The sequence below is a fragment of the Lycorma delicatula genome, chromosome 2 (genome assembly GCF_047948215.1).
Source record: "Lycorma delicatula isolate Av1 chromosome 2, ASM4794821v1, whole genome shotgun sequence".
Taxonomy (NCBI): Eukaryota; Metazoa; Arthropoda; class Insecta; order Hemiptera; family Fulgoridae; genus Lycorma; species Lycorma delicatula.
In genome coordinates, this window is record NC_134456.1 from 59750309 (window position 1) to 59764452 (window position 14144).

At 32.0% G+C, this 14144-nt stretch overlaps 1 protein-coding gene across 1 annotated transcript; it reads left to right on the top strand.

Annotated features, from left to right (window-relative positions):
* The first annotated feature begins 12928 nt into the window (after positions 1-12928).
* On the top strand, positions 12929-13399 carry LOC142320395 (uncharacterized). Its single transcript, XM_075358097.1, has one exon. The coding sequence runs from the start codon at positions 12929-12931 to the stop codon at positions 13397-13399; it is 471 nt and encodes a 156-aa protein (XP_075214212.1).
* The last annotated feature ends 745 nt before the right edge of the window (positions 13400-14144 follow it).

Here is a 14144-nt window from a genome sequence, read left to right on the forward strand (position 1 = left end):
TGTATTTTCATACGTGCTTATGCAGTGAGTCATAATGATGAGTGAGTAGATAAAACTTGCTTTGTTTTATTGTACTGACTTTTTATCGTGTAACTATGTTTTATAGATTAAAGGGTTTTTTCTTTGCAAAATTTTATGTTAGAATGAGTTGATATTTTTTAAAAGGAAAGAAAATAAAATAACGTAATGTTGCGCAGAACTTCACAAGGGCCTTTTTATTGTATTAAATTATGACAGACAATTTAGATATCAATGAAGTGCAATCAATCGTCTCGTACTTATTTTTATTGCCTAAAATAAGTCATAAATATATTATTCAATAAAATTATCAGTGGATAATTTTAAAAATGCAATTATGATTACGTGACTAAGATTATTGCTAAGTAATTTCATGACAGAATAGGCTTCACTGCAAAAAAACTTCTATCTTAAACAGGAAAGAAATATTTAAAGGGGTTATGTCTATTTCTTAAAACATATACTTTTGTTTCGTGGTAGAGAAAGTTTCAAGCTTTTAGTTTAGATCTTAAAGGTTCGCTTGCCTTTTATAAAATTTCAAACCTTGTACAAGATCATCGAAGTCTTTTTGAATAAATAAATTTGATTCAAAAGTTGAACACAAAGGATCAAATTTAGATAAAATCTTACGTCATCATTATTGTGCTTGCTTCAAAAAGTCATGACTCAGGCTTTAAAACAGCAAAATTTGACATTATTTTTACATTGCATCTCCTAACAAAGTTTCAATTTATTTTATTTTTTTTTTGTGCAACTTCGGGTTTTAAAAGCTTTTTCCAAAATAATAAACAATGAGTTTTTAAAACTGAAAGCAGCTTTATATTTCTTTGTAAAATTACTTTTAACGTACAATTTCTGATAAAGCATAACTTGAACGGTGATGGAAAAATACTGTTAACGTTTTCTAAGTCAATGAAAAGAATATATAGAGAAAATATTTTCAATCCCTCTGTGATAAAAGTTTTGTTTACCCGTGTTATTTTACAAAATTTATATAGCTTATTTCTCATTAAATCAGTATTTGTGAACAAAATGAACTTTTAATTTAACCAAGATCGTTTACAGTGTGTTTTCGATGCATATACAATCCAATTTATCTATATTTTTAAAATCGATGAATTATGTAAACATTCATTTGGTTAGAAATTATTAAAATTTATCTAATTATTAAACGAGATTAAAAAAAAACTCGTTCTTATGTCTAACCACAGGCAATGTAAACGGTTTTATTATTACTATATGACTTAGTTGATAAGAATCCAGTCGGTGTAATTTTTATTCAAATCCATAATTATTCTTTTTATACACATTATTGATTGGAAATAGTTAAAATGTAACTAATTATTAACAAATTTAAAATTACATTGAACCTCACAAAGTTTTAATCCATAAGGATTAAAATTATGAATTTCATTCAAACCAAAGTATACGTTAGAAACTTTCTGTACTACTGGAAATGAAGCAATAATTCTCTAAACATGTAAATGGTCTTCTGTGTGCAACTTTCTCTTAAATAATCCAGTCGGTCTATAAAAGCATAATTTACTCTTTGATGTTTGTGAATTTCTTCATTCTTTTAGGACCGAAAAAGGTTTATTTACCAAGAAATGCTTCGGGCGGCTTTTGATCAGGTGGGAAATCATTCAAAATGTATTTTGATTTAAACCAGTTGGCAATACACGTATATTTCGTTACAAATATATTAAAAATAACGACTTAATAAAATTTAAGAAGTTTTATTCCAGAAAAATTTTTTAAACGATAGATTTAAAATAAAATTTGAATGAACTAAGTAGATTTCCTATGCTACTGAATAACATGATATATAAAAATTATTTAAATTCAGATCAACCTATAAGCCTTATATTAATTAGTTTGAATGTAGGTGAAGTGAAACTAATCTAATAATAAATGAAATTTAATCACTGAACGAACAAATAGGCTTTCAATACATTGTAGAGGAATGATTGTGTGTTGTAATTACACTTACACGTAAAGTGTAATTACAACACACAAATCAACTGGCGCACAATAATCATACGAGCTCTTTATCAGGGACTGAAATATTTAATTATTAACACAGTTTGAAATAACTTTTAAATCCTGTGACTTAGTAGTAAGATATGAATGTATTAGTTATTCACATAAAATCTATCATTCTATCAATATCTATAAATTCCTATTCATACAAACTAATAAAACGGGTGTAAATATTTATATATATTTTATTTATTTAAAAATTCTTGAAAGATAGTATGAAAAGCTTGTTTAATTATTTGCAAAATTAACCAAAATTTTCATTCCTGCGACGTTTAAAAAAATATTAAATATTACAAATTTTGAATATTAGAGGATTATATAAATTTTAAATTCAAATTAATCATATGCGGTAGTGAACGGATTAGTTCTTATATAAATGAATGAATTATAGTTATCTATTGACAAAGTTTTTTTATTCTAGCGACTTTTGTAATCAATTTTAAAAACTGTTAAAAATCATTGTAAAGAATATTGGGTTTTTCTTAGTATGTACACGAAAGAAGTCTGACATTGTAGATAGAATAGTTTTAATATTAGTTTATTGCATTATTGAAATTGTAATTAATATTACTTTTATTATTTTTTGTATTTGAAATGGATAAATCGAATTATTTAAGGTGGCTGTCGATATGAGTAAAATCAAGAACGTAATTTACTAATTAATTTTATCCATTATTATAATAAATTTTTAAGTTTTATTTACAAATAGATACATTTGTTCTAATTATTTTCATATTAAATTGTTTTTGGATTTTAGCGGATAAATTAGAATTAAATAGTTTTATGCGTGCGATGTAAAGAGGTATGGCATATTATAAATACAAGAATATCACTGTTAGTTTTAATTAAAGAAAATCTACGTAAGTAGAAGTTAAAAATAATAATTTTATTAGAAATGAATTAATATTTAAGACAATAATAATAATTTTTTATTTATTTTTATTTTATTTGCTTTGTTTGTGCAACAGAACAGTTACAAAACCTTTGTATGCCGCACAATATCACATAAAGTCACAAAAGAACAGCCACAAGTCAACAACCCACATATAAATTAAAAATACAATATTCAAAACACAATAATAATAATAATAATAATAATAACAATTATACAGTCAAATACAAAAAATAATTAGAACTTTAAAAACGGTAGCTACGGAGTGATAATAAAAACACATAGATGAAAGCATACAAAAACAAAAAGACAACATTACTAATACTTTCCAAATAAAACAAGTTATAAGCAATAATCCTTAAAAAAACAACAAAAATTTTAAAATCATGAAAGTGAGCATCACACCAAGGACAATGATCCATCGCCACGTAACCCTCTCAAATTTTTAATGAAGGTTGCCTCATCTTCCCAAAAGCTTAGCTTATCCTGGAAGTCCACTGCAACACTGGTACACCGCTCAATCGGAGACACGGTGGAACCAACCGGCGTCACAAATTGCCTAAAAGACCTCACTGACCTGGCCTGGTTCCGCAAGACAACATGATAAGGCGTCGGAAGTCTGTTGTGCAGAGCTTTATAAAAGAAAACCAAGTCAAAGTACGTTCTTCTATCAGATAACCTGAAAAGGCCTAATTGCCTCAACATATCCTCTCTACTAGCACCAACAAAACAGTCTCCAAACTTAAAACGCATCCAGTTCAAGAACCTATTCTGAACACCCTCAACCAGATCAGAGGCAAAAAGTCGTGTACTATTCCACACCACGGTCGAGTACTCCAAGCGACTCCTCACCAAAGATTTGTACAGCAGGTTACAAGTGGAAATATTGCTAAACCGTCCACAAATCCAAAGGACAAGACCAAGGTCCCGGCGTGCTTTACTGACAATCCGAGCAACATATTCGTGAAAATACAACTTCGTGTCAAATAAAATCCCGAGGTCCTCAACCAATGTCTCAGCGACAATAGCGTGCGTACCAATCCTATAGCTGAAAACAGAGCTCGACGTCTTACGAGACAAAGTCAAATGTCTGGTCTTCCGAAAATTCAAGGGCATACAATTGCGGTCAGCCCACTAAACAACTTTGTTAATATTCAATTGTAGCAACAGGTGATCCATACTATTTCTGATCGGACAATATATTTTGACGTCATCCGCAAACATCTGAAAATTGCACGTCAAAAGATCCCCGATATCATTTATAAAAATAATAAAAAGAAGGGGACCCAAAACAGAGCCTTGCGGCACTCCAGACTTAGCCAAGAAGGATCCCTCAGACATCTGTCCACCAAAACGAACCGAAAAACGCCTGTCACGAAGATAAGAGGACAGCCAATCATTAAAACGATCGCTGAAGCCGAAGCCCTTGGTCTTTGTTAACAACAAATGATGGGGTATCTTGTCAAAAGCTTTGGTAAAATCAAAATATATCACATCTACTTGACCCCTATGCTCAACTGCATTAACTGAATCCTGCAAAAAGGCGGCCAAATTAGAAGCTGGTGAACGACCTTTAATAAATCCATGCTGAAATGACGACAACATCGGGAGAACATGGTCATAAACATGTCTAAATAGAATCCTCTCGAAGACTTTGGAAAAAGTACCGATGATAGAAATAGGCCTGAAATTATCCAGGGAAGGGACACCAGGCTTAGGTATAGGAGTAACAACTGCGCGTTTCCATAGGGACGGAAAAGAATAAGACGACAAGCTCCAATTAAACAGGGAAGCCAGGATAGGAGAAACAATCTCATTCAAACCTTTGATAACAAACGCAGGAATCCGATCTAAGCCAACCGCCGATCTAGCGTTAAGAATGCTTATAGCACTGGATACGTCAGAAGATGAAACCATCGGAATGTCAAGAAACAGATGGTTGTTGATACAGGCGCCACCAGACGTAGTCTGCGTAGGAAAGTCCTGGTATACTGATTGAAAATATTCACCAAAATACTGACAACTCAACCAAGGATCAGAAATATTCCGCCCATCGACAATAGGGGCTGGAGTCCTTACATAGTTAGACTTCTGTCGAGAAATAAATTTCCAAAAATTCCTCGGATTAGAACAAAGGTCAGATTCACACTTCCGAGCCCAAACCACTCTGGCATCCGCTATTGCATACTTAACATCTCTACGCAGCCGAGAAAATAAGAAATAATCATCTGACAGACCAGAAGATTTAAACCTGCGATGAGCAGCCCTCTTCCTCTTAAGAAGATTAACAATGTTCCTATTGAACCAAGGTGGAAATTTGGTTGACTTAGGACGAAATGCAGGAAGATGTTTATCAATCGCCGCAGTAATTATTTTCTGTAAACCCAGAACCGATTCCTCCAAATCGACGGCCAAGAGAACATTACACCAATCAGCAAACCTCACATCGTCATACAACGCACGATAGTCACCACGATCATAGCGAAAAACCAGGCCCGTTTCCGCCACATCAACGGTTGCGACTTCAAGGAACCCAATTTCAAACGGAGGATGGAACTTATCAGGGCAAACAAGAGCCTCAGCAGCTCTAGTGAAAATCCTGCAGTTAGTCAAAATTAAATCCAAACCATTATTACAGAAGGAAGGATCCGTTGATTCGTGTGTAAAAACGTCCAAGTTCATCATGTCAACAAAATCAAAAACCGATCGTGCTTTACATTTAGCATAAAACCCAATATTTGCAGGAAGACTTCTAGTAGACCAGCACACTCCAGATACATTAAAATCGCCTACAATACAAATATCAAAACTTAAAATATCTACGTGCCTATACAGAAAATCAAAATATTGTTCGAGGAGAATTGAAGCTAAAAACGGAGCAACATACATAACACAAACCAACAAATTCTTCATGCCTGGTCGAATTAGTTCAACCCATACAGCTTCAGGAAACGCCTCGAGGTCCTTCCTCCTCGTACACCTAATGCTTGATTTTACAAGAATACCTGTTCAGGTATAGCTATTAATAATAATAATAATAAGAAGAAGAATGTTCGTTCGGGAAAGTCTTATTAAACTTTTCGTTGATAACTGGTTTAAAATTAATATATTAATATTTTCATAAATATCATTGTTTATTTTATTGCTTTTGTTTATCTAATACGATCTAAGGAAATGTTATAAGAATTTGCAAAATTGGAAATAAATTTTACTATTATTATTATTGTTAATCGGGAAGTTGGATGCGCTGAGGATAAAACAGGGGGAGAGAGAGAGAGTGCGAGAGAGTGAGAGTGAATGTCTGAGAAAGAACCAAGGTAAAAAAGAAAGATAAGGTTGCAGAGAACATGAAAGAGAGGAATTGGAAAGGTGAATAGCCCAGAATAGAGAGAAATTAAAAAGAATAAAATGCTGCACCGTTTGGAATTAATAAATACGCTGCACCGGTGAAAATAAATAAAAATAAAATTTACTCTGTAAATATGTATTAAAATTATTTCCATCGCTGTATTCGAAACCCTCTTTATTTTGACCACATAAAAAATCTGATGTGGACACCACATGACTTCCTTGTATGCCGACTAAATTACATATACATATTTTCTTAAAATGAAAAGTACATAAAATGTTATTTCATTAATAACTTCTAATATTTTTTCATATTTTTTTTTTTATTGTTATTATTGAATTATTATTTATCGTAAAACGTTTTTACAATCAGAGGTTAATAATTATTAATAAATCAATGTATTTAAACTAAAAAAAAGGAGATGAAGTTTGATTCGAACCGATATGCCTTCTTATAAGATCAGAATATTTCATTAATTAAAATTTTATTTGGCTATAACTCTGGAACCAATGAAAATAAATACTACTTATGATATATCGTTGAAAAGTTTTCAGTGAGGACTTAATACTGCAGTTAAGAAAAAGTCTAAAATCCAAATGTTTTGCATTTGGGCTTTTTTGGACACTTTTGGTCCAGTCGATTGTAATCAAAAGGGGAGGTGCATAACTAGATGTTACAACAGTCCTAAATCTAAAATTTAAATATCCTACGGCTAATCGTTTTTGAGTTAGGCGAGATACGTACGTATGTACAGACGTCACGCCAAAACTAGTCAAAATGGATTCAGGGATGGTGAAAATGGATATTTCCGTTGAAATGTGAAAACCGAAATTTTTCGCGATCATAATATTTCTTTTACTTCGTACAAGGAACTAAAAAGAAAATACCAAAATTTATAACCATCAAACAGTGAAAAATCTTACCGAGTCATAACGTTTAAGGCAACAAAGAAAGTTTAAGGTGAAAGATAAGAAAAGAAAAATTAAATATGACCTGAAAATCTAGAAGAAGGCTGTTTATTGAAGAGAATAAAAGGCATGACGTCTAAGTCTTTTTTTAACAATCGTGCTAAAAAAGAAAGCAAATGATCAAGTAACAAATTTGTATAAAAACGCTTCGTGTAAAACAAAAGAGCAAAAGACAATCTGGATAAAGAGAGCCTCTAAATAAAAATGAAGGATAGGTTGGAAAAGATATATGAAAGCGTCTCTTAAAAAAAGAATGAAAGATGAGATGGAAAATTTGTAATATATCTCTTTTACAAAAGAGAAAAAGAAAATAATAATTATTATAAAAATAAATATAAAGAAGTATTAATGAAAAAAGAAAACTGCAAAAGAATTGAATTCATAAATGAAAATGTGTAAATTACCAAAATCTTGGAGATTGGTAAGCGTAGCAAACAGGGGGATAAAGTTGTAGTATAATTGTACTAATAATTAATTATATGAAAATAATAAGAATTAGAATTTCTTCGTATAGTTATATTCCTCACGAATAAAAAATTAATTATTATTATTACTACTACAACTAAAAGCCAATTTACGAGTCAATTCTTTTTTAAATAAAAGTTATGATATATGGATATGTTATGATATAATAATGTTATGATATATGGATAAGTTATGATATCAATGGATGGAGTTTGTTAGAAATATTCAAAGTAAAACTAATACGTTTTTGATAATGTCCCAAACTGTCTTTCTGATAGTTTTTAAAACAAATCTGATCGATAAATGTTTTGAAATGAATCAAAATACTTTCAATTAGGCAAGTACCTCATACCAAGCTATGTACTTTACACGAACATTCTGGATGGTGGTAGTATCTATTTGGTTCCTTTACCTCAAAAGTCTCCTTCTCTCAGATCTGGAACTTGCTATATTGAAAGTTAATTTATCTTAATATTTAATATTATAAGTTTCCTCAGATAGATGAAGGCAGATGACACTTTGTTGGAAACACTCTTTATTACAGTAAAAATAGACTTTTAACAGGGAACTAATTATAGAAAAGATGAATGAAATTTAGGAAATATATTTCTTTTGGCATACAATTTAAAAAAAAACTGAAGAGTCCTTAATATGATAAGAGGTGTTTTTTTTATTAAGGGTTAAAAAATGGGCTTTTCGTGAATAACTCAACAAAAAAAATATATATATATCCTAAATAACCTTTTTCTTTTCAAATATCTTTTTCTTCAAAAAATTATTTGTATCTTTTCTTCTAAATCCCTACAAAACAGTTGTTAAAGCGCGAAAATAGACCACTACGATAAAAATTGACCGTAGTGATCAATTTTGGCCACTAGGGATGGTCCTTTGAAATACTATCCTCTTTTCAACCCTTTCAAAAAGTTACATTTACAAGTTAATTTTTTTCAAATAATTTTTTAACAAAACCTAGCATAAAGAAATGTATCCACTAACAGTAGTAGTGCTTCAATACTTTATAATTTTCATTCTCTCTCGACTTTAACATTTTTACAATTGACTGAGATATGACAGTTTAAATATTTTTTGGAACGTTAAGCTTACTGTAAATTGTAGTACTGAAGCTTATTTTTTACGGAAAATGAAAGTAACAGATCAAACTATTTTTCCCGAAGAGCTATAACTATCAAAAGAAATTGAAATTCATCGATTCTAACAGGAAATTTTCTGATCTATCGAATGAACAAAATCTTATTAAATTTGAAGAGCTCATTCAAAAGTTATTAAAAATTTTAAAGTAAAATTTTTACGAGAAATATCCTATTTACCCACGACGCGACGGAACGGAAACGGTATATGCGTTTGGGGTAAGAGGTTTTGTGTGTGTGTGTGTGTGTGTGTGTGTGTGTGTGTGTGTGTGTGTGTATGTCTGTTATAATTTTCCTAAAAAACTGTTGGACCTAGTTTGATGCACCGGTTTTTTGCATTACATAGGTATCACTTCATAGCAGTTTCTTAGATTAGTTTTACGGTTATAAGCCGCCAGAGTGCGCTTCACTAGATATATTTCTTCTAAACGGCTTTTGAATGTTTCTAACTCTTTCTAACTCCAGCAAATCTACATTATTGTGTGTATTATTAAATTATTTGCCCTGGTGAAATGTACTAAACTTTCATCATCATCAGCCTATAAACATCCCACTGTTGGGCACAGGCCTACTAACTTTTAAAAAGTAATAAATCAAAAATAAAATTAAAAATTTAAATACCCACGACAAAAAGATCGTAAAAAGTGAAATAATTGAATAACTATATTTTTACCTTATAATCCTCTGTGACATTGTGATATTGTTTTTAAGACAATTAAATTTAAGACTTTGATTGACCGTAGTGTATGACCAGTAGACTACAAAGATAAACTTTAGTTACCATAGTCACGTACGACTGTTAATCAAAATCTTAAATTTTATTGTCTTAAAAACAATGTCACAGAAGATTATCAGGTAAAAATACTGTTATTTAATTATTTCACGTTTTATAACGTTTTTCAGTTGTTTTTTTTTTAATTTTATTTTTTCAACAATTTCAAAATTGAGTAAAATCAAAATAATATTTCATATTATAATTTTATTTAAAAGGAAAAATTATTTGTTTCTTTCGCACTGTAAAATATTGCGTAAAGGTAACTGTTACGTAAAAAATATTTGTAACGAGTAATAATTACGCTCTACTCCTATAAGAAAAAGAAATTGATTAATATTTAATTATTATTTGAGAATGTTAGATTAAACTTTCAAAATCGAGCTCTTAGTAATTCTTCAACCTAATCCATTATGATAAGATAAGCATAATGCTAGGTAATAAAATGTAACGAAACTGGTATTTCCGTAAATCATTAGGTGAAAGAGTTAACAACATTAATCAAGCTATAAATATGTCAAATCCAATATGTGTTCAATATTATAAGAATTTAATGCAAGAATATACAATGTTCATTGAATAACAAACCATTATTTTAATATTCATTTGTTGGTTTAAATAATAATAAATTGAGACATTTATCAATTTATATGTATATATAACCCGTGTGGAGATTTTCGGTCTCCAATTGGGCGCCTCCCCAGCTGGTGGGTAGGGGAATGCTTACCAGATATAGTGGGTACCGGGTGAAAAAATACCCGGGGTGGATCAGAACCGGCAACAGGTCAAAGGCCTCTACAGCGGAAGAGCAAGATTTTCCCAACAGTGGAGAGGGCGGAAGAGCCTAGGGGAATAAATCCTGAATGATAATCCTGCAAGTCTGGAAGCAGAGAGTTGGCAGCCCAACCACCCGTCTTACTCTACGCAGCGCCTTTAATGCGGCTAGAGGAATCTTGTACTGGCAAGTATCCATTAGCCTTGGATCAGCATCGGAATAATTGGCAAAATAAGTCGGAAAAGTCAAAATTAAAAAAGTTTAAATGGATTATGGGCACAATAAAGGTGATAACTTGGAATTTTAAAGGTTTGTCTTATAAAGAGATGGAATTAGCAAAGCTCTTTTGTGATGCTAAGATAAAAATTGCGGTATTTACAGAGACTAAAAAGAAGCTATCAGGTACTAAATATCTGGGTAATTACATTATGCTGTATAGTGGGGTTCAGCAGTAAAGCTGAAAGCTAGCAAGGGGGTAGCCATATATGTTGATAGGAACTGAGCTTCAATAAGTAAAGATTATAAATTTGGTAAAGATCACAATGAGAGTAAAAGTAGATAGAGGTTACATCTTGATTCTTGGTGTTTATGCTTCGGAAGACAGTACAGATAGGAAACAAGAAGAAACGGATGATTTTTATGTGCAGTTGCAGGATGTAATTGATGGTATTAATGTGAATGATGATCTTTTGCTAATGGAAGATTTGAATGGCAGAATTGGTAACTGCTCCAAACTTGACTGTGTTGGAGTGTTTGGAGAGACTACAGTTAATTGGAATGGAACCAAACTAAGAGTTTTTTTGTTATTTTTAACCAGCTGAAAGTCATCAATTCCTTCTTCACAAAGCGAGATACCCATAAGTTTACGAGGTCAGCTACAGTAAATAGATCAATCATAGATTATATCATTGCCAATCAGAAATTGGCGAAAACATTTTGTGATTTAAGGGTTTTTCGAAGTTTTGATGGGAATCCAGATCATTTTTTAGTATTAAGGAAGATTGATTTGTATGCTCGATTGTATCATCCATCGGGTTCTGCCACACAGAAAAAGAGTAGTAGCGAAGAAGCTTTCAAAGTATCTTTATTGCGTGATGGAGGTGTGGAACGTTTGTTTCAAGAAAGATTAACATTCATATTGAGAATTGTTACTACCAAAGAAAATATAGATAGAGAGTGGGAAAATATAGAGAAGTCATTAAAACAAGGTACCTATGAAGCTCTTGGAAGTTATAAGCAACGAAAAAAAAGAAAGATTACAAGTGTGGAATGATGAAATTCGAGATGCTATTTCTAGGAAGCAAAAGGCTTGTATTAAATGGTTGACTAATCCCAGGCAACAGAATAGGAATGACTATGAAAGAGTAAGGTATTATGTTAAACTCGGTAGGCAGGCTCATCAAAGCTCTTAGTAAAGATTAATTGCTTAACGTTGAGGATGATCTATATGCAGACAGTAGTTAGCTTGTAGATTTTTAAGGTTATGGGACAAACACAAAGAGAACGTGTGTGACTAGTTTGTGTGTCAGAGGAGGAATGAATAAAGCATTATATGGGTCTGAGTTATGACAAAGTTTCTGAATTCTGAATTTGTTGACTGCTCAGACTGTCATGTTGATGATATCATCATGGATGAGCTTCAAAAAGCCATTAAGAATCTAAAAATCAGAAAGCAACAGGTTTAGATAGTGTGAATGCTGAGATTATAAAATGTGGTGGCTTGTTCTTTCATTTGAAGTTATTACACCAGTATAGCATGTGTTGGAAGAAACACCGAATACCACAGGCCTGGGCTTCTTCAAAAGTAATATCTACTTATAAGAAAAAAATTAAAATCACAGTCAGGAAATTACGGAGGGATCAATCTTGATTTGATGATGACTTAATTATGAATCAACGTTTGCTAGAAATAACAGATTATTAGATTGGAGAAGAGCAAATGGGTTTTTGCCGAGGTTGGTCGTATATAGAAGCAGTTTTTTTTTTATCCCAAATTATAGAAAAGCATCGAAAATGTAACTACCAAACTCACATGGTTTTTATAGACTGGGAAAAAGCTTTTGATAACATTCAGAGGCCCTTGGAATGGGATATAATGCTTAGATATGGATATCCAAGACATCTTATAGCAGCTATTATTAGAATAAATGTGGTTGTTGAATAAATATGGTTATTACTATCGTTGCTGACACAACCATAGTGATTTCTTACAATGGAAATAAAATAACGGGAAAATTAAAGATCAGTAAGGGAGTGCGACAAAGTTTTCCAGTGTCTCCGACACTTTTTAGTATTTATTTGGATAAAAGCTTAAAGACTTGGAAACATCAGGTTGACTCAGGAAATTAGGTTTTGTGATTGTACTTACTTAAACTCTTTGTTGTATGCAAATGACACCTTTATTATTTTTGATAGTGAGGATAAGTAATAACTTGCAATTTATATCCTAAATCAAACAAGTAAGCAATTGGGCGAAAATATCGCCTGCGAAATCAAAGATTATGACTTTCAAAGGTCCAGTAAGCTCGAAAATAATCTTGGAACGGCAGATCTTGGAACAAGTACAAGTTTTTAATTATCTTGGTTGTGATTTATCAAACGACAGAAATACAGATGTCGATAAGAAGCTGAGCCGATTTGGGGGAGTCTGTGGTTTAGTACGCAGGACATTAAATAAACAGGCCAGACAGGAGGCTCAGTTAAGATTCTACAATACAGTGGCCGTGCCTATTCTTATTTATGGTAGTAAAGTGTGGGTTTTGCGGAGTTGGGATGAGTCACGTATTCAGGCTGCTGAGACGAGGTTTTTGAGAGCGGTAAAAGGATGTACTCGAGTAGACCGAATAAGGAATGAGGAGATAAGAAGACAGCTAAGTGTGATGCCACTATTGGGTAAATTAAAGGAATATCGTAAATGGTGGCGTGACCATTTGATGCGTATACCGCTTTGTACACTTCCTTCTCAAGTATAGAGATACAAACCGAGGGGAAGAAGAGATATAGGATGCCCAAGAAAGCGATGAATGCCGGGACAGGCCAATGAGCCTAATCCATGACAAATGATGATGATGTATATGTAATCCATAATGTTCTATGAGTTTTATTACATTCTTATTGAATACATAACTTAATGAAAGTGTACATGTTGATTCTATGAACATTGAATTTAGACTGAATAGTACAGAAATAGTTATACTGTTACATTATAAATATAAAATATCAGCTGTTAACAATGGCAGCTAAATATAGACAAATTCATTTATTTTACAATGAGTAAGAACTATACAGATTAAATATTGTTTACTTTTACAACATAATAAGGAGAAGTGAAACATGTATTTTAACACACATGTCATAAAATATTACAGACAAACGAAATAAATATTAATATAAATTACTAAATATAATACGAGGGTTATTTTTTTTCAAGGTCCAATCGATCGCGAATAAAAAAACCCCGTGCAAAAATCGGATGAACCTTTGCGCATATGTGTTGTGCAGCATCTCTAGTATGGCCTTCAATCACGCCGCGTCATTTCGTTTAGTTCTGAACACGCAGCTAGCACGTAAACATGTCTACAATAATAGCATCTCCCGCCAAGTGTGAAGTGCGTGCGGTAATTCGATTGCTTCAGGCTGAGGGGTGTAATGCAGCTGAAATTCATCGACGAATAAGTAATGACGGTGAAACTTCGGTGAAACTTCAATGAGTTTTAA